The following is a 27,911-nucleotide window of genomic DNA, read 5'->3' as shown; positions in this document are numbered from 1 at the left end:
CAAATTGGCTCACAAAGTTCAAAAGAGTTCGTTCTGTCTTTCAAAACAAAACGGTAACCAGCAATAAACGAAGCCGCAAGTACGATTCGCCGCCCGCAAGTACGAAGACTAGGCAAATATAGGTACTACCCATCATTCCCATGGTCGCTGAACGATTGCAACGCCAGAGTGCCCTCTAGTTACCGTATTTACTCGATTCTGCCGCACCCTCGATTGTAACGCGCACCCGATTTCCACCGCGAAAAAAAAAAAAAAAAAACGTAAGACATCGATTGCAACGCGCACCCATTTTTTTTCGCTGGCCCGCACGATCACACCACTCGAAAAAACGATTCCTTTCGGGATTGTATTCCATCTAAATATGAGGTACGGGCGAAGCTTGTGCCCATCTGACGTGTAACAGAGCATTGCCGTTACTGTTGTTTTACCGTGGACCGATGTCAGCACGCGAACTTGCTTTGCCCCCTTCTTCTCGACAGTTGTGGTGCCAGGCATGTCGAAGTAAAGAGGCGTCTGATCGGCATTCCAGATTTGCACAAGCAGGTAGCCGTTGTTGCGCCGCAAGTTTAGGACGAACCTTTGAAAACTGTAAAGCTTTTCATCGTACTTCTCCGCAAAAGTTTTCGCATATGCATGTTCCCCTTCGAAGGGAAGAGCCTTTCCTCTTCATATAGTTAAGTAGCCAGCACCTGCTCGCTTTAAACTGGCTCCGCATTAGACTTTTTTCTAAGACTAATTGCATAGCCCGCACTTGGAGCAGTTTTGTCGTCACGGGCCGCTGTGCCGCTCGCTCCTCAAGCACATACTCGCGGAGCAGCTCTTTAATTTGCGGAAACCGACCCTGCTGTGGTTCACTGAAGCCTTTGCGTGAAGCTTTGCTGTCGACAATCTTCTGCTATTGTTTCCGCCGGTCCCGCACGCACGTTTCGGGAACGACCGCGATGCGGCCCGACTTCCGTCCGTTTCTGCACACGCGATGACTTTTCTTTTAAAAGCGGCATCGTGGTGCACTTGAGTTTTTGGAGTCGGCTCTTTCACGTCGTCGATGCTAATGCACTACTAGATGACGAACTCCTCAGCACACGTACGAAGTGCCGCACATGGTAAACACATAGGCAGAAATAGCCGACGCACCATGCCGACGCATGTAGGGGGCGGCCATTTTGGATTTGCGATGGCAATAGATTGACCGTAATTTTTTGTTCGTACTCGATTCTAACGCGCATGCGATTTATGAACTCGCTTAACCGGAAAAAAGGTGCGCGTTAGATTCGAGTAATTACGGTAATTTTGAGAAACTCTATGGTGTCGGTGCCTTCGTATTGAAAGATAATAACAGCTCCGTGCTTTTCTCTTCACTTTCCTCATTCAAAAACCTCTACCGCAAAGCTGCAGCGCGCGTATGCCGCTGCGTTAAAGTGGCGCCCTCGGCGCCATCGATGTGTGCAGCATTCGTAAACGCCCGCCGCTCTACCGCTACTTTCGAGAGTTGTGGGAAAGCTCGCTGCCTGTCAATGGAGCGCGGGTGGTTTGGGGTGGCTGAGTTCGATATATCCATTATATGTCAAACTTTGTTCGAAATAAAAATCAATAATGCATGCGATTTCCCGCGTGATTTAGGAACCGTTCATTATAGGCAATAATTCTATATATCCGTGTTCAATATATTGAGGTTTGACTGTACAGTCAAACCTTGATTTGTGATAAGCTTCCTGATTTAACAAAATATATCAGTTTTTTTCAACCTTAAAGCTGTAGTACATCATGTACACCCTCAGTTCAGTGGTTGCAAACCTGCGCCAATTGTGGCAACATGTGCCAACTGGAAATTACTGCGCCATGCTGCTCCAAAAGGATCTCTTGTCTAACTTGCATCATTGCTGCGCCACTAGGTATTTGTAGAACTGAAAGTAATTGTGAGTGAAATGACGAGATGGTCGAGACACTTGTGCTCCTACAGCAGCTTGGAATTGGTCGAACAATTACGCCAACTTCCGCGCGATTGCGACGGTGCCTTTTCTGGTAACTATTGGCAAAGACCGAAGGTGATGTGGCGACCATTGAAAAGCGTGCCAGTATGACATCGCCGATCAAAAACCTAGATGTGCAGCGTAGCGTCGCTTTAAAGGGAGTTGGGGTGTTGAAAAAAATTTTTTTTACAGTTTGTCTGAATTGAATGAAACTTGATACTTTTATTCAATGTCTTCCACAGGTTCCAAATCTCTGAGTAGATTTTCGGTAGCTGCATTAGAACAGAAGTATGCAATTTCACTATGCCAAACACAAAAACAAAGTATGCATTCAGATTGCCAGAGAGCTGATCTAACTAATGATGCTAATTTCATTTTTTGCACTAAACTTCAAATGTGAAATAAATGGATAGAAACATAAGTGAGAAATTTCTGCCACATATTGTTTACAATTGTTGTGAAATATAGAAGGAAATGAATAGCATCATCAGCCACATCTATTCAGTACAAACACATTGATATCAAACTTGTTATTGTGAGTCAATAAAAACATGTCAAAATGCCCATCAGGCTACGTGTTATATCTAAAAACATGAAACTGCAAAAAATAATTTGAAGATTTAGTTTCCCATAAATTGATGTGGTATTGCAACAAGATTGTTTAAATAGTATCATTATGTAGTTTTGCCTTTCAGGAACAAGACAGTGCCATATATGTTATAAAAATGTCACAGGAACCATGAAAACTTTGCCATTAGCATGCAAAGTCTTTGAATATAGTGTAAGAAAGCTGCTACCAAACACTTCATCGTTGTATTTAAGCTTGTATGTGTACACTGTGCATAAAAATTACACATCTATGTGGCCTGTGCTGTTGCTATTTGCACCAAGGTTGGGGTCCTAAGAATAAAAAGGGGAAAAATAACATTACAGTCGCCGACCGTTTTTTTGGACTCTGAAAATTCGGACTTGTTGGATATTTCGAACTTCAAAAGTGCACCATCAGGGTTCCCATAGGGCTAATGCATTTTTTCAACCGATTTTTCAGACGAATTCACCCCCTAAAGTTGGATTTTCCAGACTAAATCGCTTGTCTTGAGCTGCGCCCTGAACCTGTATGGACGCCGCCATGTTGGATTTTCTGCTGGCTTGACTAAGCTTAGTGGCTTAATTTTAAAATGGCCTTCCTGCCTCTAAGATTGCAAAGCAAACGTCATATTTAAAGTTTTGGAGGCTGTGTCTGCTTTAGAAAACGCGGCACAGGACCATTTTCTCGTCTTTGGTCAGCCGTAATGGTCAGCACTGTCGTCATCGCACCGTACAGGGAGGAGGTGGAGCTGCGCAGTAGTGGAGTGAATGTGCCTGCCGCAACGACATTGGGGAGTTTTAGAATAGCGCACTGCGAGCCCTTGCGGTGCGGTTGCTGCCACTGCGCATGTGTTGTAACGCGAGTCGTTGTTCGCGGCCCACCCGCAGAAAATCCGAAATAGCGTGCGGCGATCGCGGCCCGCGAGGCCTGCGAAGTGTTGTGTGTAGCTTCCGTGCATTTCAGTTTGCAGTCAGGGCGAATGTCGGGGCGAAAACTCCCTGTTTAAAGACTGCGCTCGTGAGGACGATGACAATTTTGTGCGCGGAGCCCACAGACGAAGAAATTCTTCGCCAGGTTGTGTCACAACCAAAGAGCGGTTCGGATGATGGCAATAATGTTCGCCCGCAGCTGTTGGCTGCGAAGATCGCCACTGCGGTGACACTTTTTGTCGAGCATTTACGGTGACGATGTCACCTTGGCTCAAATATGGGCGAACCATATTGCTTCCAAGTGTGGTATGAAGCAAGGCAGAATCATGGACTTTTTTAAGCCTGCCGATGCAATGAAGTTCATATTTCTGACAAAAACGAATTTCTCGGACTGTTCAATTTTTCTGACTTTTCTTGGTCTCCGCCAGGTTCGAAAAATTGGTTGGTGACTGTATTTGAATTCTCACAATGACATGGGCTTGAATCTACACTTAACAGCTGACCAGGACTGTAAGCAGTGTCTGCTGTTGGCTTGTGCCGATTCACGAGCTTGTTTTTCGTGACATTCCTGGCTGCGTGATCTTTGTTGCATTTATAAATGACGTTATTGATGAATCTCCAGTCGCCCACAGTGAAGGGAATCGCTCATCGCGCATGCCGCACGTTGAGCATGCCATCACGAGTTTCGCACTGAAGTCCGTACTCTTTTCTTCGAGACACTGTCGCCGCAAATCATAAGTTCAAGAAAATAATTAAACATGCTCAAATGTACAATCAAGAATTCCTTTCCACTGTCGCTGGGGTTCTCCTGTTTCGTGTCGACGCCGAGAAGCTCAAGTTTTAGTTTGTTGCCGACTTTCCGCCAAGGTCTTTTTCACGTTGGCCGCACTTGCTGCGCACTGGCTATTTTCTTCAGCTGATAGGAAAACGGTGCCGACGGTGTCCGTGATAACACTCGAGGTTTGGGCTGACAGAATACATTTAAACTCTTTTAGAAGAGGCATGCTCCTGACAATTTTTGTCTTTTACAGTAGACTCTCAGTAAATGGAAATCTGTTAAACGGAACTACTGCTTAAACGGAACTATTGCCTCTGCAATGCTTGGTTTCTGGCTTGTATTCTGCACTCATCTTCACCTCTCAGTGAACGAAACTCCTGTTAAATATAACATATTTTCTCAGTCCCTTCAGGTTCTTTTTACTAAGAGTGTACTGTACATGACATGTCTCTTATAAGTAGGGTACCTTATATTCATTTTCTTATCAAACCATACTTTGGTGTGAGCACTCTGGTGTCTTTTATGCCGATTTGTCTCTTATATCAGTGTCTTCTATAAAGGGGTTCGATTGTATACACTACATGTGCCAAGTTGCGTTTTTGTACACCAACCACCAACTTGACGATCCCCGACGCATTTCGCGGCAACACTCAAAGCATGGCTTGACGAGGCACATGCATTTGATCTAGTGGGCTGCGGCGCTGCATTTGATGCATCAACAGGCAATGCTGCAATTATGATAAGTTCTTTGCTGGCATATGAGGCGCCAATGGTGGATGTGCTAGGGCGCAGTTGCGTGTTCAATCCGTCGAGCGGATACTGCGGGACATGCCTTGCCGAATTTTGTCGTGCATTTCATGGTCGCCAATGTTTCCTGCCGAATATGCGAGGTGTAGTTTTCCTCAAAGAAATGTCTTTGGACATTTGAGGAGCTCAATAATTGCAATTGATCAAACAGAGTAGTGAAGTTGCGAACCTGAAGAACGTCGCAGTAGCTTCAAAATGCTCCTTGGTGTCGCCACCGCGCGCCGTGGGACGGCCGTGCGACATAGTGTGAGAGTGCCAATAATTTCTGAAAATTGGCAAAGAGAAATGGCTTTGTGGTGGGCACTTTAGGCAATATTTGCTGTAGCACTGTATTTATTTCTGTTTCAGTGGCGATGGTGCTTGTAAAGAATAGGTACTTGGTGATTAATGAATATTACATTTATTGCGCAGTTAGCGGCGTTCGGGCACAGATGTACCTATTAATAGGTTTTACTGTAACAAGCTTTGAACGAGTGTGGGGTGGGGGAGTACATAAGGCGTGCGCAAGGTTTCTCTTCAGCATGGGCAAAGGATCGTCGCAGCGCCAACTTCCTATCATATCAATGTATCGGGCTAGCTGTGCATCCCCCTTTCACCCGCCCTCTGCCTCCGGTGCACACGTTTTATGTGAGTGAGTGTGTAATTTTTTTGGTGCTTATTTTGTGGGCTTGCTGCTTCTGCATAAATGCATGATTATATGTTAATTGAGAGAACAATAAACTAAATTAAATCTAAATTTTTTCCCCTCTGGGTATCGTGAAAGCCCGTGTGTGCTCCGAACACAGAGGTAGCGGCTTCAAAGGTAGATTTTGCCTGCTTCAATGGCTGCTCCCAAATGCTGGAAGGCATTCCCACCGCTGTCAGTTCAGTAGAAGGTAGTGTGTTTATCTGCAATTCTTACATAGCAAGGTTTCACTGCTTCGCTGGCTTTAAGCATGCTATACGGGTGTTGTGACAAGGACTTCATCGATTTGGCATCCACTACCAATTGCTGCATCACAAGCTCCAAAAAAAGTTTTTATATAGGCTTCACACCAGACAGCTCGAGGACCCGTAGACTCTGGTTTGCCCTGGTTGAGCTGGGAGGAAGATGAGCCATTTGAGCGGATGACAACTTACAAAGATGTTATGCAGTATTACAGGCTAAACAAGAAAATTTATCCTCCCGCACACTCGTCATTGAGGAAAGGACAGGCGGTGGTGGGGTGCCTACTCAGACCCATGCGTTCTCAGTTTGAGCCCTCTCGCCCTCATGTTCTTCAAGCGTTTCGGGTGTGTGCAGAGGCATGGTGCTGGGAAGGTCACAGGGTGCAATGAGTGTCGAAATGCACCTTTCAGCGTTCACAGTATTTGGTATATCCGATGGCAGGCAAAAATACTGTTTGATATAAACGTGTGAATTTCTATACCTTTTTAAAGGGTTTTCAAGGGAATGATTTACAAGCTTGATAAAGCGGAACACTCAGTATATGCAGCTTCGACATATCCATGTTTGACTGTAATGAGCTTAGACTGAGGTGGTTTTTTTTAATGCTGCTGTACTCTAATTCAAAATTTTTGCGGCATTCTCAGTGTGCACGTGAATTCTGTAGTGAATATACTTTGCATGTAAGGTGAACTTTATATTTAATGGTTTAGATCTAGTAAAGGAAATTGCTGATTTGACTGACTTTGCATATCGATGTCTGTAATAGCTGTGACATATTCTACCCTGAATGTGCTGATATTATGGTTAATCAACAGTAGACTGTATAGTAGCTGGTGTTTTTTCTTTTTCAGGTAGTTTTGCACCTACTGGTGGCTCACTATTTGGGCAGGCAACAACGCAGAGTCAAAATGTGTTTGGTAAGCCAACTGGCTTTGGCATGACAACACCAGCTTCCACCTCGGCCTTTGGAACCAGCACTGCATTCGGGACCACTGGAACCTCTGTATTTGGTCAGCCACAGCAAAAGGTACATGCCAAACTGTGTCTTACTGTTAAAGAAAATGAAAATGTGTTAATTTTATCCTGTGGTGTCTGGTACTTCTCTTGAGTAAGTTCGTGCGAATAGTAAACTTTAGGTTTCAAGCAAATGTTGCACACATGTAATCTATTGAGAATCCAGTTAAACCTGGATATAACAAAATTGATGGATTCCCCCAAAAAATTGTTCTAAAGAGGATTTTGCGATATGCAGGTTTGGTGCGAAAATGCTAGAAATATGCAAATTAAACAAAAGGAAAACTGAAGGCAGAGCTAACCCAACACACTTACTTAGCGATAAAAAACTCTGTTATATTGCAGTAGCAATTATATGGACACTATAGGCGTGTTTTTGCCATCGCTGCCATGTTTTGTAACAAGTCCAAATTGATGACATGTCCCCGCGCACCGTATCTTTTGCGAGTGGGTAAAAGCGCGAGTGCTGTTACCACAGATCAAATGAGTCGGCCCATCTCTATTGCTTGGAGGGCGCATACGATCTCCCCGTGTGGTATAAGTGCCGTCGAATGCTCAAACAGAAAGGAAACTACCCGTCTTGAACGAGCATGAATAAAAACGAGGGGGGTGAATTTTTTTATGTGGATGCAACTGGCCATTTGGCGCAGAGCACGTGGCAAGCGGCCGGAGTCGAGGTTTTTCTGGCGCCTGGACAATCTGTTGTCAAGCCATGCGCTTTCGACGCATTCTTTTTAAGATCGAAGCTAGGCAAAACGTCTTGTGTTTGCAACTATCGTGCCATTGTTTAATACAGCTACGGTGGCTAGATGAGGCCATATCACAGCTTTGCTGTTACTACTAATTAGCTTTGCTGTTACTTAAGCTTTACTAGGCTAACTTTGTTCCTTTTAAATTCTTTCTTTCTCATTGTTTTCTATGCTCTGTTCATTTGGCAGGCGGGCCTGCCTCGCGCTCACCCGCGAGCTAACTCTCGCCCGGTGTGCCGTGCGCGCCGCCGCCGCTTCGCACTTTGTCGGTGGGGAGGGGGGGCAGCCGCGAAGGATGCATGCTGGTACCAAAATGCGGAGCAAAATTCCTAGATTGTCCATGGGGAAAATTCGTTATTTCAAGGTTGTCTCCTGCTGTTACTTTGTTACATAGAGGTCGCAAATACATGTGCTTCTATAGAGCAACGGCGGGGAATAGAAAAACATTGTTATATAGAAGAATTCGTTATGTAGAGGTTCGTTATTAATAGGTTTAACTGTAATAGTCCGCATGTCGCTGCCTGTGAAGGTGGTTTCACTGCAATGTAGAAGTGGTAAGCCGTGAAAGCACATTTCCAGGGGAAATTCGCTTTGCTGTGAAGCTTTTTTTTTAATTTAAAGGGACTCTGCAACACTTATTGAACATGGTCAGAAAATGCTGCCGATTGGTAGTAGAGGCTACAGAGAATAGGCGAGGCAAATATTATAGCGCAGCACGGGGCCTGTAATTCACAATGAATTTCCAAAGCTAAAAACTGCTTTCTTCCCTTGGCTAATGACACTACAAGCTCAAAAAACTTGTCACAGCCATTGGCTGATTTGAGCATGATGCGCTCAAATTTTGAGCATGATGCGCTCAAAAAAAAAAAAAAAAAAAAAAAACCCACGAGAGGTCGCCGCTTGTCCACGAGCACGTGCGCGATCACATTGAAAAGCAACGTATTCAAAAGAAAAAAAAAGGGGGGGAGGGTGCTCAAGGTCACGAGATGCGTGTGACATATTTTTCTGTCGCCTTGACATTCCTCTTTGCTTAACTTCCAGCTATTTCATCAAGACGAGAAAAGAGAATGTAATTGCAGCGTGCGACAAATTTTTTGACTCCGCTCGTACTGGACTAATTCCACAAAAATTTGCGGCGGTAAATTTGTGAGGCAATAAGCATGTTTGCTGGCTCTATGGCTACTTGATAGTGTTGCAGGGCCCCTTTAAAGGAACATGTTACTCTCAAAATCAATTCTTCATTTTATTAAGCTTGTTATGATGGCTTATATGCTCCAAGTATAATAAATTCTAAAACGTTAATTATCTTGCAGGTTATCACTTGCATCCTACCGAAACTACTACTGAAGGTTGTTTCGACTTCCTTTGAACGAAAAAAAAAGTGGCATTTGCATAGAGACCCTATTTCAGATCAAAAGAAATATTCTGCAGGTTAGTGAGGTCATGATAAATATTCCTTTTTTTTATTATATGTCATACATACCATTCGAATTTGATTCTAAATTATTCGATCGAAATTGCTATCCGCTTTCAATTCGCTTCAAACCTAAAATTTACTCTTCGCACAAGCCTACAAAATTCGTTATATCAAAGATATTTCTTGCTGTTACTTTGTTACATAGAGTTTGCAAATACAGTGAAACCTAGTTAAACCATAGTTAGTTGACCAGAGCTCGGAAAAAGTATGTACTAAATGGTAGTACTGCTTAATCGAAATAGTGTCAGGTCGCCCACTTACCTGTCAAAAAAAAGAAACCTTCAGGAAGTGCAATGAAAGAACAAAAATTGTGCATTAAGGGGGGACATGGGTCTTTAAATTTTTTTTTTCTGTTTTTGACTCAATCTTGACCAAATCTCACCATCTTGGACAGTTTCTCATGCTGATTTCAAATATGTAATTGTTTATGAAATAGCTTCAGTGGATAAAAAGATATTAACATCTGTAATTTAATTAATTATGCACTTCATTGGGCGCTTTTTGGCAACTTAATCAAGCCAGATCCGAAAAATAAATGCATAGCCCCAATGCTGAGGGCTTTCTGTATGGGGTGATGCTATGTTTATTAATTTTTAGGCATTATATAGATAAGAAAACAGACCAGCACTTACAATGTATATTCTGTTCAATTTTCGCTCATTACTATCCATAATTGTAATTAACAGTATGCTTCTAGAGTAATCAAAATAGCATCACCCCATAGGTAATGTTATTACAAATAAAATGATACCAAGTTTGTCATTCTCAATCAACAGTAACATATAAGAAAAACCCCTAATGTTTAGTGTGGTGCACAAAAACATCGAACTGAGAAAAACGCATTTAAAGTTTCTAATAACTGTAACTTTTGCTAAAGTGAAGCTAGAGCAATAAAAATGGCACCGTTGTGTAGCTCTACATTATGTGAGTATGGCTGTGCCAAATGTGTCAATGCACCTTCCCAAAATATTTGCCACAGCTCATTTAAAAACTGTGTACTGGCCGTTGAATCACTATAAGGAACCCAGTCTACAACTTTGTGGCTGTTCTAGTGCACTGAAAACCAAAGGAAGACACATGTTATATATAAAAACGTCGCCCTTTTATAATGCCTGTTTTATAATGCCGGAAATGCCTGTTATTGCCTCCTCGATAACAGGTATTTCCGACAGCCCGTTGTCGTCAGAATGCGCTGCCTCGGCCATCTCCGGCGTTCTCGGCGGCGCGCAGGCCGCTCCCTTCTGCCGCGCATTCCACGCTCGCTTTCGTTTCCTGCCGAAAGCTTCACGAGTGTTCTTCTTCAGGCGAGCTTCCCAAGCCATGCCGGCGAAATGCAGAAAGACGTATACGTCGGCGACGTCAGTACACGAGCGGGTAGCAGACGAGATAACACGCACAAGAGCAAGCGCCGACGGAGCAAAAAAAAAAAAAGAAAAAAAAAAGCGAGCAACCGTGGCCGCGCCAGCCAATGGTAAGCGCGAGACGGGGGGGCTCGCCGGCGCGCGCGCGCTCTAGCCAATCAGCGGTCCGGCAGACGGCTTCGCAAAACGGGGGAGGGCAGTCGTTGTGTTGGAGCTACGCCTTTTTGAGAGCCTGCAAAACGCGCACAAAGGAACCAGCTTCAAAACAAGCCCAAGATGGCGCCGATCCGCCGGCTGCTTCGCTGGCGGCATGCGCGGGAAGTTTGAACAAATTTTCTGTTTTGCGGGTTGTTTTGCGACTCCCGTGATGGTTTGAAAATAGATTTTAACCTATTTTTTTATCGAATTTAGCGTTAATAATTTGAGGAGAGGTGCTTATAGGTTCAAAGATTCGAAAAATGCGTTTTTCTCAAAATCGATTTTTTGGCCATTTTTTACTTTTCTAAGACCCGCGTCCCCCCTTAATTTATTAACTTTGCGTGACAGTCTGTTATCTTCATTTGACAATGCCGCCTCAATCTCACTTATGCTGCGAGCCAGCTTTTCAGCCAGCCTCCTTTTCTCGGCAAACACCCGCATGACGCTGACGCAATGCGCAGCTTCGGCCACTGTCGGACGTCGATCATGCATGTTTTCGCTTTCCGTGTCGTTCTTATCACTATGGTTTGGCGACATGTTCAGAGATGCTCTGCATATCACTGTCTCGATCTCTGAAGTCGGGGAAGAAAATGCCTCCTGTTAACACCCTGCTGTAACGCTCCAGCGCTTCAGCTAGCAGAGTTTCCCAAGCTTGGTCTACGATGTCCGAAGTCTGGTCGATGGTGTCACTAGCGTCATCTGCATTGTCCGCACACACACCGAAGCCAGCACGCTTGAAGCAATTTTGAACGGTCGTTGCTTCGACCTGCTACCACGAGTATTCGAGCAGGTGAATCCCGCCAATCAGGTCGATGGAGAATAATTTGCCACATTCAATGGGGGGAAGAAATCTGTGCAGCAGATTATTCTTGTAGAGCTGTTTTACAGTTCGAATGATGCCTTGGTCCAAGGGTTGGGCAATTGTTGTGTTTGGTGGCAGAAACGCCAACTTCACAGCTCTCAGGTTGTCCTGGGCGATGTGCTCCGAAGCGATGTCTAAAATAATAACAGCTCTTCTGTTCTTAGCCGCAAAACGACGATCGATGAGGCGCATGTACTCCTCCAAAAGTTTTGCTGTCATCCATGCTTTGGTATTGCTGCGATTGATGACCCCTGACGGCAATCGGGCACATTTGAAGCATCTTGGCTTCGTAGACTTTCTAATCACGAGGAGTGGAGTTCAGTCTGTTCCAGTCATGTTTACGCAAAACGCCACTGATATTTCGTCCTTTGCATGTTTGCTGCGGGTGAAAGTCTCGCCTTTGAACGCGAGCGTTTTGTCTTGTAGCAGCTTGAAGAATAGCACTGATTCATCCATATCAAAGATGTCAACAGGTGCATAGTCTGTCAAGATGTTTTTCAGCTGACCACTTTGCCACTGCTCCACACCATCCACGTCAGCAGTAGCACCTTCTCCCGAAACAGTCCTCGTGGTAATACCGTGCCTCACCTTGAATCCGGCCAGCCAGGCATTGCTGCACCCGAAGTTGTCATGGTTGAGCTGCGAGGCAAAAATGAGGGCCTTCTCCACACGATCCGCTGATAGGCAGATTTTTCGACCGTGCAGCTTTTAGCCACTTGACCAGCACCTCCTCTACATTCGAAAACGATGAACCGCATAGTCGGCACTTTTTCGCAGTTGCAGCAGCCCTGCCGAGCAACTTCTCTCTGGAATTCCCAGTTCCACACACTGGCAGGTTAATGGCAGGTTCTTTTCATGTGCCAGCGCCGATTTTTTCGTGCCACGTTCAATTGCATGAATTATGTCCAATTCCTCCTCTATTTTGAGCACTCGATACTTTTGTCCCAGCTTCGGCATGACGCAACTGCAAAGGAGCACAAGCACACATACACAACACGTGGAAAGCGACGCTCCCGCAGCTCTCGCGTACAGCACGGGGCAGCCAGCAAGCACCTATGCGCGGTGTCGAAGGAACAAACAAAGCAAAACAAGCGCACATCGTGTTTGTGTGTTTGTGCAATGTGCCATTGCGTGGACAACACCAGAAGCCTAGCCAGCCGAGTGCCAGCTGAGTGCTGAACTTCCAATTTCGGAGGCCATGTACTTGTTGCGGAAAAATCCAAGAGATGGCGCTCATCAACACAGCCGCCACCATCATCAACACAAACAAGCGAGGCGTGTTTCCATCTCTGGGGCTTGCTGTTCTGTCGGGACGCCCAGTGGGGAACGACATGTCGTGGCGAGTACGCAACAAAAATTGGAAAAACTACTTATTAACTGATACATACGCGATAAGCTGGTACGGTTTATGCGGATACAAAATGCATAATGTTCAATGGCCGCCGAGTCGAAGATTTGACTTTACTGCTTTTAAAATGAAACTACTGTTTAAGCGGGTACGGTTTAACGAGGTTTCACTGTACAGGTGCTCTTACGGAGTAAGGCGAGGAACAGAAAAACTTCGTTATATTGAGGAAGTCCGTACCATACACATAATCTAGCAGAAGTCTAATTAGAAGTATACAAAATAGAAACTGTAATGATTCTATGAAATGTTAATAAAAGCAAAAAAGAAATACTGACTTGACTGAACAAATTTTAATCGAATTCAAATGGTATGAATGTATGTATGTATGCATGTATGTATCAGATAGAGAAAAATGAGCATAATTTAGATGACCCTACTAACAAGCACAATATTTTTCTAGAGTTGAGACAAGTCATGTACAAAAGTCGTTCTTTTTAGTTCATAAGGAATTGGAAGCAACTTTGAATAGCAGAATCTGCCTCTTGGTAGAATGGGATTGATGACATGTGAAACGTTATGTTTTATTATTTGCAGTTTAGTGAGCCTATAAGCAGGTATGACAAGCTTTTAAACTTGAAAAATGATGAATCAATGTGAGAGTCTTGTGTTCATCTAGCCATAAAGTGGGGTTTAGAATTGAATGAATGTGAGCTCGTTGGTGCCAATACATCTGAAAAAAGCAGTGATAATTCAAACACTAAGAAACATCACATAAGGACGGGCGCGGTCCTTCTGTATTGTAGGGCTTTGCAGCAGTGCAGACTTCTCCTGAATAGGTGTATTTACTGTAGTGAAACTACCTTTACAGGGGTTTACATGCAAACTAGTACCGTATTTACACGATTGTAAGACGACCCTTTTTTTCAAATTTGACAATACAATGTTGGGGGGTCGTCTTAGAATCGAAATCGAACCATGTACTTTAGAATCGAAATCGAACCATGTATTGTCATCTCGAATAGTTTCCCGCTCAACCCAAAGCGCATAGTTTTCCGCGTGCTTACACAAAAGCTTTTCTTTTTTTAGCATCTACTGCGCGCATTACGAGTGCCTTTATAACGAGCGCACGGCTCTTGAGGGAGCACCGGTAATCGATGGAAGAGCCGCCGTAGGGAGGTATTGGTAGTTGACGGAAGAGCTCCTCTTGGTGATACAATTTTCTAAGCGGGCGCGTCGCCGCGTGCTCCTGTCGCTTGTGTCCACGACCGGCTCTCTCGAGTCACTTCTGTCTGACATGAGTGCCGTAGGCTCGAAGAACACTCGGCGCTCGTTTACGGCAGCGTTTAAGCGGGCTGCTATTCTTCATGCGGAGGAAACCAACAACTGTGCAGCAGGACGGAAGTTCGGAATCGGTCCTCTCCGCATGGGCGGCCGTCCCACGCGATGCCGGGGTGCGGTCGTTCGCGAAGTGTGGACTCACACTTGACGACGACGTGCTGTGGGACTGCAGCAGCAATGACGGCAGCAGCACCAGCGAGGACGACTCAAGCGACGATGAATAATCCTCCGCAACCACGTGAATAAATTTCCCTTGTGTAAAATGCGCGCGTTCTTTTTTTTTTTTTTTTGAGATGCGATTTTGGGGGGGGGTCGTCTTACATTCGAGTCGACTTACAATCGTGTAAATACGGTATATATCTGTTAGATTATTTTGAGTACTTCAAAATTTCCACCAATTTAAATTCAAATTGAAGTGAATTTGAATATTGTAACATTCGATCAAATGTTTGTGCAAGCCTGCTCAAGAGGCCACTGTAGGTTTGGCCTTAGCAGTGATTCCACTTCTGCATCAACTGCACCAAAGTTTGCCAAATCCGATTTACTGCTCCATCCTTGATAATATGAACGGAAATCGCGCCTAAGCCGTATTGCCGCACCATCGTATCAAAACTTATGCAGTTTGTTCTTGGGGCCACCAAAGTCGCAACCACGTTGTTGAGAAAAAGGATGAGCCGCCATCCCCATGGCGAAGCCTACCATCGGCCTCTTCCATATTCGAACATACCCAAACGCGGTCCACGCCCCGCCGCAGTGGTCTAGTGGCTAAGGTACTCGGCTGCTGACCCGCAGGTCGCGGGTTCGAATCCCGGCTGCGGCGGCTGCATTTCTCATGGATGCGGAAATGGTGTAGGCCCGTGTGCTCAGATTTGGGTGCACGTTAAAGAACCCCAGGTGGCCAAAATTTCCGGAGCCCTCCGCTACGGCGTCTCTCATAATCATATGGTGGTTTTGGGACGTTAAACCCCACAAATCAATCAATCTTCAATCAAACACGGTCCACCCGTCCTGCTTCGACCCCACTACCATTCTTCTTTATCTTTATGTCGGCGCCACATACAACTTCCAGCTAAGGCCCGAATTCAAAATTTTTGCGTTCTTTTTTCAAAGAAAAGGTCATGTAATTATTAAAAGCGGTCCTCCTGATCAGAGAAGCTGCAATTCGGCTTTAATATGCACAGCTTTCTGATCGCTGCGGCTCTGGTGTCGCAAGACCTATGGTGAGGCAGCTACACCATTTACTTGTCCGCCCCTCGCTTTGCAGGGTTAATAGCTGGCGGTTAAAAAAATTTACATCATGGTATTGCATCATTGACTCGCGTTGCTTCGTTTTCGGGGGTGGGAGGCTGCGTCGCTTGAAGAGCGTAGTCACTGGCGCTTGCTATCCCCAGTCATCGTGAAACTGCTCGTAAACATTGTGTGCTACTAACGTCTGTTTGGCGCTTAGATAACTGACAACACGAAAGCTGCATCAGCACCTGAAGTGGCCATAGTCCCTTTAAGTAGCGTCCTGTTCAGTTGTGTGATATCGGTTCTGAAACATACAGTTAGAAGTCATCTCTTAGGACACTGTTGGTGGGGTTGCCATTTCAAAGGTCCCCGCACTTATCGCATGTGCAAAAGGCTTTCTGCATTCGCTGTAGTCGATATCTGCAGACCGACTTGGAGTATTAGCGACTCCCGGAACACAGTTACACTTCTTGCATGCCGATGCTCCTACTACATGAACGGTGCGTACGAACAGGGAGCCAAAGCAATGCATGGTGGCGCTGCGACTCTGGACAGCAAAGTAGAAATCTCTGGGAGCAAAGTAGAAATCGGGTTGTATATCGTGCGTTTTTCCTTCCCGCCAATGTGCTGCCGCTTGCACTTCCGAAAAGCGAATCTAACTAAAAGAGTAAAGCTCGTTTGTCATGTTTATGATGTGGAGCAGACGATAGAAGACCAGGACGCCCGAGTCACTGCAAAATGCATTTCTTAGGTCCGTGAAAATACCATGTACGACGTATGCCTCGGAGTGAGTCTCATTCTGTCAACATGAAGCCGCATTCTCTATCGATGTGCTAGATTGACGTTTATGAAAGTCATATAATTGTTGTTTTGATGTGGTGTCTAGCGGTAGCAGCCGTGTACTGTCATGTGCGGACGTTTGCGGCGTGCTAGAAAAAATTAATAAGAAATAAACTTATGTTGCATTAAATGTCCGAGAACTTATAGAGTCATGTCCTCCATGCCGTGGGAGCATGACCCGCTGATTTCGCCACGAGGCAGCAAGCTGAGCTTTAACCGCTGCGAGTCAAGTTGAAGTGCTCACCTTGTTTTTCCAGCTCTTGTGTCATGCTTGCTCCATCTTCCGCGAATGTGGCTCAGTGTTTGGTACTCCAGCATGACTTGCTGGGGAATCGATACAGCTTTACACGGGGAGAGCGTCCCTTGGTGTTGTCTGCATTTTTATGGCAGACAACACCACGGCACAACAATACTTCGTAACTCACCGACACTTCCTTGGGGTCGCTTCTTTTATCGAGGAAAGGCACCTTCACTCAGTGAGTGTCTCGTTCTAGCGCACCATGCTGATGGCACGGCGCCGAAGTTCCCCTCACCGTCTGCACAATGCATTTTGCGCGTACCTCACACGCTTCCGCTTCGGCGAAACACACTGAATCTCCTGCGCCCTCTGCCGCGCCTATCCTCAATTTCCCCAGATCTTCGAAATCGCACCACGATGGTGTGGCATCTTTGCGATAAAGGCTCAGTGCATACCCCCTATATGGCTGCTCCAGAAAGCAAAGCGCTTTTCGCACAGTCTGTTCACGTTGTGTACAAGACATAGAGCAGTATGTAAGCCGTCTGTAATGCCTGCCGGTATAGCGCGAGCACCAGCGATCGCACCCTTAAATTCTAAGTTCATAGTTGCCCCCCCCCCCCCCCCCCCCCGCATTTGTTCATGCTGCTTTAAGATTGGCGGCACGTTCCACTGTGCTTGAATAGCAATCTATGGCAGGCCTGGCACGCAGGGTGATGTTAATGCATGTGCCCTCCGTGCAACGTCTCCGAGATAAGTTGGCTTTGTTTATCTGTCCTCCGCTGCGTTCGTTGCACCGCTCGCATGTAAAAAAAAAGATGTGCGGGGGGGGGGGGGGCATGACAGCGACAGCAAAAACCAGTCGCAAATGTCCATGTATTTGCTATTGCAATAAAAGACAATAAAAATAGTATAGCTTTTGCCTATGATTATTTGTAGTCTTATCATCATGCAGTCCCAGCATAGAGAAGTCTCAAAGGATGGAAGTGTCGAAGGAGGTTGGCTTTATGGGACGTCATGTTACGCCCAGCAACATGATCGATTGTGTAGAAAAAGAACGTCTATTTTTTTCTTAAAGTCATCTTAGGGGGAAATACATTTGAGACGTGTGCGAGTCTCTAGCGCTGTATGTCGCACCATTTATCTACGATGTCTGCTGATAACCACATAGATGTACTTAGAATGTTATTTCATGGAGCACTATTTTATTATAATGTTTTTCTTAAAGAACAATTTTATGGAACCAGTGTTCTGTTTAGTTGTTATGAAAATGATCGCCGAAGTTGGATTTAAGCGTACGAGGGGAGAACAGGGGCTCCCCCCCCCTTCTCGTCACCTAAGTTGGTGTTGGGGGGCCGCAAACCCTGCCTCATGCATTCAAATTGTCGATCGCAGATACAGTCGAACACCGGTAAATCGAACCCACGTATATAGAATTTTCGGGTATATCGAACTCGTAAGTGATCCCTTTGAAATTTCTTTGTAAAAGTGTAGCAATTCGCACGTTTATATCGAAAAGTATTTTTACCCGCCTTCGGATATATTGAATGCTGTGCGAGTTGGATGGCGCGCTTTGGCACTAGCGTTGCCCGGCGACCTCCGTGGGGCACCGCGCCCCCGCCAGAACCTGAAACGCTCGAAAAAAAAAAAAAAAAAGGGCAAAAGGGCTCAGACTGCACAATCTCTAACTAGCGGAACGGCCTCTTTTTGTTTCGTTTCCGTTTCTCTCACATGCTTTCTCCGTGTCCCCTCGGCTTGGAGAGCAGGAACAAAGGAGCCGACATCCTCCTCCTTTCTTCGCCTTTCGCCTTTTCTTCTATTTTTTATTGCTGTTTTGCTAGTTTTGATCTCCCAACCACAACTCGCGTCTTATGCTGTTGCCCTCATAGGTGGCCATCGCCTCACGAGCGCTTAGTTGCTTTCGTTGTCGCGTCACCAACATACTGCTGCATGTGTGGCATTCTTCTTTTGCGTGCGTGGTGTAGAAAGCCGCTGCGGACTCCTTGGATTGTCGACTTCTCGTGTAGGTATGGCCAGCGTCAATAGGTGCAAGACCCTTGACTTTGCGACGAAGTTGAAGGCTACTCAGGGTGTTGAGGCAGGCGTGAATGTTTGACCATTGAGGACGACTTCGCGATTCCACGGAGCACTCTGAGTATCTTGTTGAAGAACAAAGCAGATATCAAGGTTAAGGTGGCGGAGCTGCGAACCTTGCGAGCCTGTCATGTGCACGCTCCTGCCCATGGGAAAGTAGAAAAAGCACTCAATGCCTGCTTTTTAGAATTGTGTGCAAAGAACATTCCGGTGAATGGCCTGATGCTGATGGCCAAGACCAAACAGCTTGCCGCTGCACTTAGTGAAACAACTTCGCCAACAGCACCTGGTGGCTTCACGTATTTAAGCAGCACTACAATATTGTTGGCAAAACCATTTCTGGCGAAAGCGAAGCAGTCAGCAGCTAGGACATCCAACAGTGGATGATGAAGGATTGGCCGGAAATCTCAGCGAAATTTTCTCCCGTGGAACCTTCAACCGCTGGCAAAACGTGAAGACCGACACAGTGGTTAACGGTTTCCGCAATGCAAGCTTCGAGACGGCGGAACTTGTGAAAACTGGTGAAGACGGGGACGACGAGCGCATAGACGTGTTTCGCGAGTTGTCGTCCCTTATCCCAACAGCAGTTCCACACGAAGTGTCTGCTTACAATTTTGTGGAAGCGGACTGCAATTTCGAGGCTATTGCAAGCCTCCTGACTAGAACATAGTAGCTGCGATCGCAGGAACCCACGATGCCCAGGCTGACAGCGCATGTGACGAGGAGGATCGTTCAAACGAGGCGCTGGCTACATGCGCGTACTCCGCCGCTAAAAGGCAACAGCGTTCGACATCATTCGCCGTTGTATCGGCCACATTGAGGGAACGGGGCTGTTGCACCTAGACGGCCTTGGTATGATCGAGACTAGCATTTTCAACTTCATATCAAAAATGAAGAAGCAGGCCTAGATAAGCGATCTTTCTCACGTAGAGTAATCATTCTGTTGCGGCGTGTGTGTGGAATTAGTGGTCATTCTTGAATGTGCCTATTCTAGGTGATAATCCGCTACAGGTAAGCTCTCGGGGCCTGTATTTTTTTATATCGAATTTTTCCTATATCAAACTAATTTGCGATCCCTTTCGAGTTCGATATATCCATGTTCGACTGTATATCGAACAGTGGAGAAATAGCCTTAATTTTCCATGAAAAAATATGGGACGCACCCGTATATCGAACTCCCTTATAGCGGGACATCCGCTATATCAATCAATCAACCAATCAGTTTATTATCATGTCATAAAAGGATGTTACAGGGAGTAAAATATACAGGGAGTAGAATATATTATCGAACGCTCTGTAACACCAAAGTCCAGAAAGTGCATTTTTCCTAGCAGATATTGATCAATTTTCAACCGTGTTTTAACAAGTTTCAATCCCTTTGCGAGTGCAGGTGACGAAAAGACGCTATTATTTCATTGCGCTGATCTGGTTCGTTGCGCGGCGCTTGCGAGTGCATCGGTATGTTTGGTGCGCGATCTGCTTAGGTCTTAACCTGAGGGCTTAGTGTTTTTCGAAAAGAGAGATTGCTGAGGACAGCGAAATGATAATGCGAAGTGATTTGGCGATCTCATTGCAATGTTCACATTCCCTTCCTTGTTTTTTAGCGCACAATTTCATGCGAGTCTGAAAAGCATGACCTTTGAGATGTGCAACCTCGGGACGTATTTTTGGTGTTTTCAATATTAAAATGTGTGTTTCGGAGGCGATGCTTTTTCTGGCTTTTCGCATCAAAGCAGCTGAAAGCAGTAACTGCCAGCTACAAAGCCCCAAGTTACATCAATATCACTAACATGTCGACGATGGGAACTCAGCCATGGATAAATTCCTCCATCGAACTCGGCGTTGTCTTTTGTGCCTTCTTGACTTGTGCACTTCTCGCCTCGTTCCTAATTAATCCTCATTCGGGAGTTGAACTGAGCTTTGACCTGCATGTAGCAATAAAAATTATGACTGGCGCTTGGAGCGACGTCAAGTAAAGCATGGCTGTAAACTTTCCTTGCAAGCCAGGTGATGACTGCGGGTGCATCATGAACGCTGACAGCGGCGTACGGTGCCTCGGTGAATTCTGCGTCTTATAAGCGTTTCCGGGCACTATCTCGTACTGTGGGCAACTTCATCAGTGCAAATGACGACGTAGCTGTTTCTGACTGCATTGATGCTGAGTTTATGCTTGCTGTTGCTGGCGCCGCAGAAGTGTCCCCGTGCAGTTACGAATATGCTAGCGCCTTTGCGGCCGCTGCTAGCAAACCTTTTATCACGCAACAAAGCTTGTATCGGCATTCTGCGTCAATCAGCGCGGTTGTGGCTACGGAGGAGATGAACACGCTTATTTGAAAAGCTTCAATGATATTGAGGCTAACTGGAACTTGACGGCGCGCATGAAGCAAGACACGTTCACAGACTGTTTAATGCTAAATAAAGTGCGGTAACTTGCAGTTTACATCTTGTTTTTTATTATACTGTGATCTAATCGTTATGTTAGCGTTTGTAACGATTTCCGAGGCTTGAATTACTTTAATTTAGGCCTTAAAGAGCCCGTAAACCACCCAGAGGTCGAAATTCAGTTGTGGTGGGGAAATTGTGCACAAGTGTACGACGAATACGGAGCTATGAAAATTTTTTGAAACGGTGTAGTAATAGCAGGTTAGACGCATTTAATTATTAAAATCATGACAACCACACCTTTCACTCTCTCTCACTTCCCTCTGCTGGTATCCTCTCCCACGTCACTTACTCTCTCGCCGAGCACCCCAATCTCGTGTGGCATATGTCATCGCTGACGCGCTGCTTGAAACACTGTCTACTTCCAGCTGCCGCGACTCCGGTCGTCGACTCTGTCTCTTACGTTGTAGCTGCGTGCTTGTTGGCAAACCGTGACTGCCGTAATCGTGTTGGTATGGACCCTGCATTGCGCGCACGCCTTCAAAGGATCGCCTACGCGATGGACTCATGGGGACACGCCATGCCCCGTATGCGTTTCACGTTCGCGGCCATAAGACAAACAGCAGCATGCACTGCGGAAAGCTGCTTGCAGACTGACCGGAAGTCGTAGGCTCTCGCTCGACCATTCACAGCATATTTGGCTCGACGCATCAGAGATGTGGAACGGCGCGTCACGCGGAGGCCCGAAATGCCGGGAAAGAAGGAGGAATTGTTTCTTGGTATTTGCGGTGCGCCGGCGGCTCCTAGCGCTGCCACGTGTAGAATCGTCGGCCACGAGGGCATTCTGCATAGAATGCGCGCGTTGATTTGAAATGCTTTAAAAAATATCAGAGGTGGTTTGGGGGACGCGGCCTTCGAAAGGTGAAGAAATGTCAAAAAAGTTCATTTTTATAAAACAATATATTTGGTCAGTATAGTTTATAAACTACGTCCACTGTAAATATCAGCGCCAAATTCACGCTAGAAGTACCTCAAATAAACTATTTAGCTTGCCGAGGCAGCACCTGAGCAGCGCGTAATCGTCAAAAATGCGCAAACTTAGCGCTCACGCAGCTTCTCCGCCACTCAACCGAGCGCCGCCATCCCATCTTGGCCACATTTTGTTCATGATTTCTTGCTCTTTTCTTTCCCGCCATCAGCGCGACAACAATGGCGTGGTTGAGGCGTAACTGGCTTGCGATTGGGTAGCTTGCGGGGTACTCGAGTTTCCCGCATTTCAAACGTGGAGCTACAATTGGACGAATTGTGCGATCCTTTGGGGTGAGGGAAATGTGTGTTTGCTATTGGATGGTGCGCGCGCTCACATGCTCATCTCCTGCGCATGGTGCAGCCGACGCCCGCGCGACTCGTCTGCTCCGATTCCATCATAGAAAACATTCTCTGTGTGCTTCTTCGTCTTTTGTGATCAGCTGTGGCATTGTCGTGCAAACCATCTTTACGAGACAATAGTTCCATGCAGCCCTTTGATCGTCGAGTTTTTCCTTGTCTTCTGCTCGAATAGTCGTAAGTGGCTGTACGTACGACTGATGCAGCTGTTTGTGCCGAGGAGGCTCTTCGGAAGTTTTAGATGTGGTTTGTGGTGATGGGTCACACGTTTCACTGGAAACCCGCAGCTGCGCTCGCTTTTGGAAAACGAAAGTGCCGACTGCCTATTCTACGGCATATGCGGAAACCCCCAGCAAGTCCGCACTCAGTCAGCGATAACAAAGTCGCCCTGGATCCTCGGCCGTCAACAAGCTATCGCAACCCAGCGGACAATGCAGAGGTGGCGCGACGCAAGTGCGTGTCCGAGTAATCAACAGAAGGCATGCTTATCAATATTATTACGCACAGTGTGTCTGCACGCTCGCTTAACCGGGATTGGGCTGTTCAGCTTGTCAGTGAAACAATCGATGCGAAAGTGACAGGCACGTTGGCAGAAGGCATCAATGAACGGAGTGGTAACGAGACTTTGCTCGATGAGAGTCATATGATTCAAGGGCATATTCAACCAAGCTTTCTGTCGGTGGAAACAGCAGAGGCGCAGTCGAAAACAGTTCGCGAGTCGCTTGGTGCGATGTCGGCAACTGAGTGGAAATTCGCACTGACCGCGTCTCAGGAATGTGAAACGATGTTTGCGCCAGAAGAAGAATACTTGCTTTTTCAGATGGCCGCTCTGAACGTGATGATTGGGAAAACACTCTGCCCAATTTGCCGTGAGCAAGACCTGGCTGTGGACTAGGACACAAAGCTTGGACTAGTCATGAAAATGGTGCTATTATGTCATTTTTGCGGCACAGCCAGCTCTCACTGGTCGTCAAAGAGAAAAGAAGGTGCGAGAGTCTTTGATGTAAATGTTAGATCAGTGTATGCAATCACGAGCATTGCGAAAGGACGACCTGCTATAAATTACTTCTGGGCAGTGATGAATGTGTTGCACAAAGGACTGCATCAGAAGACTATCAGCACCACCTGAAAAATGTGATAAAGCCTGCTGTCGAAGTGGCTACCCAAACTGTTTTGACGGATGCTGCACAGGCTGTCAAGAATACATATGAAGAAATAGAAGCTAACTTCATGAAAAACATTGCAGTGGTGTACGTTGGCACATGGCTAACTCGTGGACATAGCTCGCACATTGGTGTAGGCCGTGTAATTGAATTTTACACGGGTCTGGTGATTGACTGCACAGTGTTGTCAATTTTCAGCCTGGACTGTATGCTAGAGCCACCAGAAAGCCACCCTATATACGAAGAATGGAGGAAGGCACACAAGTGCAAAAAAAAAAAACACCGATGTAGACGCAGAGTTCATGGAAGTTGAAACAACACTGCAGCTTTTTGGGCGCTCCATCAGCAAGATTGACCTTAGGTACACAAATGCAATTTGGGATAGAGACAGTTGCATCTACGCAGCCCTATACAATGATGGATTCATACCTTGTCACAAAGGAGGACTGTGTGAACCATGTGCAGAAAAGGATGGGCACTGCGCTCCGCTCTCTTGTGAGCAAAGCAAAAAGGGAGAGGCGCTTGGAGGAAGAGGCGGCCTTACGCAAGATCTTATCAAGAGGCTCACCAGCTATTATGGCCTAGTCCTGCGAAGCAACACAGATGTGCAAGATATGCAAAGGGTGGTGATGGCAACACTCCACCACACTTCATTCACTGATGCTGCGCCCCATCATCAGCTGTGTCCTCCTGGTGCCCTCAGCTGGTGCAGGCACCCTTCAGTAGAAGCAGAAGGGAAGTCACCACTTCCACATAAGTACAACCTTCCCAGCAAGGTTATAGAAGCACTGCGACCCGTCTGTCAACGCCTTTCCGACCCTCCACTGCTGGCTCGATGTAGCGGCAACAAGACTCGAAATGCTGCTTAGAGCCTCCACGCGGTGATTTATACACTGATACCCAAGCAGCAGCGTCCCTCCCTCTTCAATGTGGAATCGGCAGTGCATGAAGCAGTAGCAAAGTATGATGCAGGCAGCTTGCGAGCTTACTCCAAGATTTGCACTGCACTAGGTGTAAAACCCGGAGCCATTGCCCTCCAGAGGGTTGCAAGAAAGGACAGCCAGCATGCTAGAAAATGTCAAACATGTACCAGAGGAAGAAGCAGAGGCAACCGGCAGGCATGGACACCAAAGACTACTGTCCTGGTGCATTTTGACGAAGGTGCAGTGTTATAAAAACTTTGAAAGCTGTTTTCTCTGAAGTGTGTTTTGGGAACTTAGTGTTGCTTGTGAAAAGCATAGCGTGGCAGTGACAGGCCCGATTTTGATGCTGTTTTTTTTTTTATTCCTTGAAACATTGTTGACAGGATGGCATTATTGATTACCTTGCTTACGATCTAGATTTCTTGTGTGTGACAATTAGTGCATGAGAAGCTCTGATGCAATACATGAAGCTGATAGAGATGTTGTTTAAAAAAAAAAAAAACTAAAAGGAATAGGCAATTTTCGATAATGCCATTCTGTGTAGTGTTCTTTTGAGTAAAGATCATGACCACTTTTACGTTCCTGGAATGTTTTGTTACAATGCTAGGCTTTTCACCAGCAGACTATGTCATTAGATTATGTAACGTAGTGTAACATGACAACTACTTGGGATATTGCAATGAAACTTCACATATTGCTATTCGAGACAAGCTTCAGTATGCCTGCCAAATTTCATTACTCTTCGTCAACAAACAAAAAATTTTTTAGGGGCGAAGCTCCTTAAGACGTCACGATGTCCACAGTCTCCCGTCTGTCCGTAACACCATGTAACCTTCAACTTATAAGCAACAGAGGGCGCTGTGGTTAATTCTAGATGTGATGGCGCTGTTGTCAACGCTAAATATATATAACCACGTTCCATACCACACATTCTCTTCTCATATGCACGAAGACGAACGCAGGAAAGCCTGACATGCTGAGTATAAGCGTCGTCGTCGACAGGAAGCTACCGCGGAGACAAAAGAGAAGGAAGCAGATGCAAAGCGGTGACGGCGACAACAAAGTTCTACACCACAGACTAGGGCTAAGGAAGCAAAGGCTAAGCGGGAAAAACGCCAAGCTGACGGGCAGTTGAGACAATTGAAGCGGATGCAAGGTGGCAATACCGACAAGAAAATTCTACACCAGAGACGATAGCTAATGAAGCTGTGATTATGAAGTCAAAACGTAACCCTGAACTCGGAACCTCATATCAGCTATAAAGAAGAATCACCGCTATATCACAATCGATCTCAGCACTGTCTCATTGTATAAAAAAAATATATAAGTATCACAACCACAATCAGTCTCAGTACTATCTCAACTTTAATCACAATAATAACCTCCGAAAGCTTCGCCCCATAGTTATCTTCAAGCAGCTTGAAATGCAGTGATTTTTTTTGGTCGCCACCTCTCCCCTTAAACACACATATTTTGCATTTCGAATTATGGATATATTGAGCTATTTTGCGATTTTGTTCGAGTTTGATATATCCGGGATTGACTGTAATAGGGTGGGGAGCGCTGCGATGAACCTTTGACCCCCCCACCCTCTGAAGGAGAAACCTGTGCACGCCTTTGCTCAACAGCATGACGCCGTTATTTTTGCATCATTGAGTGATAGGGAGTGTACCTAAGATTATTGGCGTCACGAGATTTGCAATGAATCAAAATATTTCTAGCTTTTCATGAAAGCCCCAAAATGATTATTCATGCCCTTAAGTATCAATGCAACTTGCTTCTCCAGTGTACTCTGCAATGTGAAGTTAGCTGCTCTGGAGTGCTCAGAGATTTAAAGTTAACTGCTCCAAAGTGCTCCAAAAGAAAAATTTTGGTGCTCTAATATGCTCCAAAACAAACATTTCCTGCCCCCTAGGTGCTCTAAAATGAGAATTTTCCTGCTTGAAAAATTGCTTCAAATCGGAAGACCTCGGTAGCGTCACTGCCGTAGGGAGTGGCAATACTGCGCGAGTTGTGACATCACATGGTCTGTTGTGTATCTTTGTGTAGCCTGCGAACAAGTGTTGAGTGTTGTGCTGTGAGAATCACTATATTACTCCAACATAATGTAGATGGGGATATTCTTATGTGGCTACACTACATAAAGGTCCACTCCAAGTGCACACTGAAATATTCATTATTAGCTGTTGGCATTGATTACAGGAGAGTTAAGCCCCAAAAGGAAAGCCACGAATAGCTGTGTATGTCTGACTTAATAGGCCACGACTGTACATGTGCTCTACATGTTTTTCTTCCTTGCTTGAGGCTTTGAAATCACTGTGTATTATAGAGAACATACTTGTATGAAATGGCCTAAAAAAAGTTTTGAACACTGGTTGTTTCTTTGCAGTCCCTGTTTGGCCAGCCAGCAGGCACAACACTCTTTGGGAGCACAACTGCTACAACACAGCCTTCCACAGGATTCGGCACAGGTTTTGGCACTACGTTTGGTGCTACAACGCAGGTAGAAACATTTCTTTGTTATCATAGTGTGAATAGTGCAACTTTACACATACTAAAGAAAGAAAAGAACAATATACCAGTCGCTATGTTGTTCCTTCCTCCTAAGCCTCGCTGTTTTGGCTATGAACCCATATTAGCTTGTATTTTATTTTTCTGTCCTCCAGGATCATTTGATCATGTATACGGCATCTACTGATATAATTGTCTTACCTGTGTAATGTTCGTACTTCTAAATTTTGTTGTCGAAATTCCATCTTTTTTTTTCCCGGCATGTTGGTCACACCACGTGTCCAGCCCCTAGGATGTTTTCAGGTTCCAGTGAGTGGAAGAATGACCTCTGAGATTTGTATTGCAAATGGTACCCATAACATACTCCATTTACTTGCGTAATGAACCCACCCCTACCCTGGTCCTAGAAAAAAAAAAGTATGTGTTCATTTTATTTTGGTGTGCTACCCAGTGCCGTTGACGATCGAAACAACACTAAACCAAGCCAGTATATCACAAAATAACGATGCAATAAAAGTTGAAGCATAGTTTCGCAATTCGCAACTATGCTAAACAGTTGCGAGCAGCAGGAACGCGGACAGAGTCAATTAAAATTTCAAGGTCGTGCCTTTCATGGCGAAGTGCCATCTGTCGAAACCAAGAGTAACCTTTTGCCTTATAGCGCCACGCTAGCACAGCAGCCTGAGAATAATGTATATAGTACACATTATAAAAAAATGGGCATAGTTTTCATGATCTAACTAACCTGCACATTATTTTAAAAAATATTGAAACAATGCCTGTGGTAATGCCAGTCATT

The 27,911-nt window shown here is 45.5% G+C and overlaps 1 protein-coding gene across 4 annotated transcripts in view; it reads left to right on the top strand.

Annotated features, from left to right (window-relative positions):
- Positions 1-27,911, top strand: part of Nup98-96 (nuclear pore complex protein Nup98-96) — a 263,228-nt gene that overhangs the window by 48,164 nt on the left and 187,153 nt on the right. For all 4 annotated transcript variants that reach the window (XR_005110629.2, XM_075882251.1, XM_075882250.1 and 1 more), the window contains 2 exons: positions 6,853-7,028; positions 26,991-27,104. Coding sequence is in view for 3 of the 4 variants with exons in the window: in XM_075882251.1 (XP_075738366.1) it covers positions 6,853-7,028; positions 26,991-27,104 (290 nt within the window). In the remaining variant the exon portion in view is untranslated. The remainder of the gene's footprint in view (positions 1-6,852; positions 7,029-26,990; positions 27,105-27,911) is intronic.

This window comes from Rhipicephalus microplus, chromosome 2, assembly GCF_043290135.1.
Source record: "Rhipicephalus microplus isolate Deutch F79 chromosome 2, USDA_Rmic, whole genome shotgun sequence".
Taxonomy (NCBI): Eukaryota; Metazoa; Arthropoda; class Arachnida; order Ixodida; family Ixodidae; genus Rhipicephalus; species Rhipicephalus microplus.
Note: the sequence above shows the minus strand (reverse complement) of the source record. Positions and strands in the feature narration are given on the sequence as shown.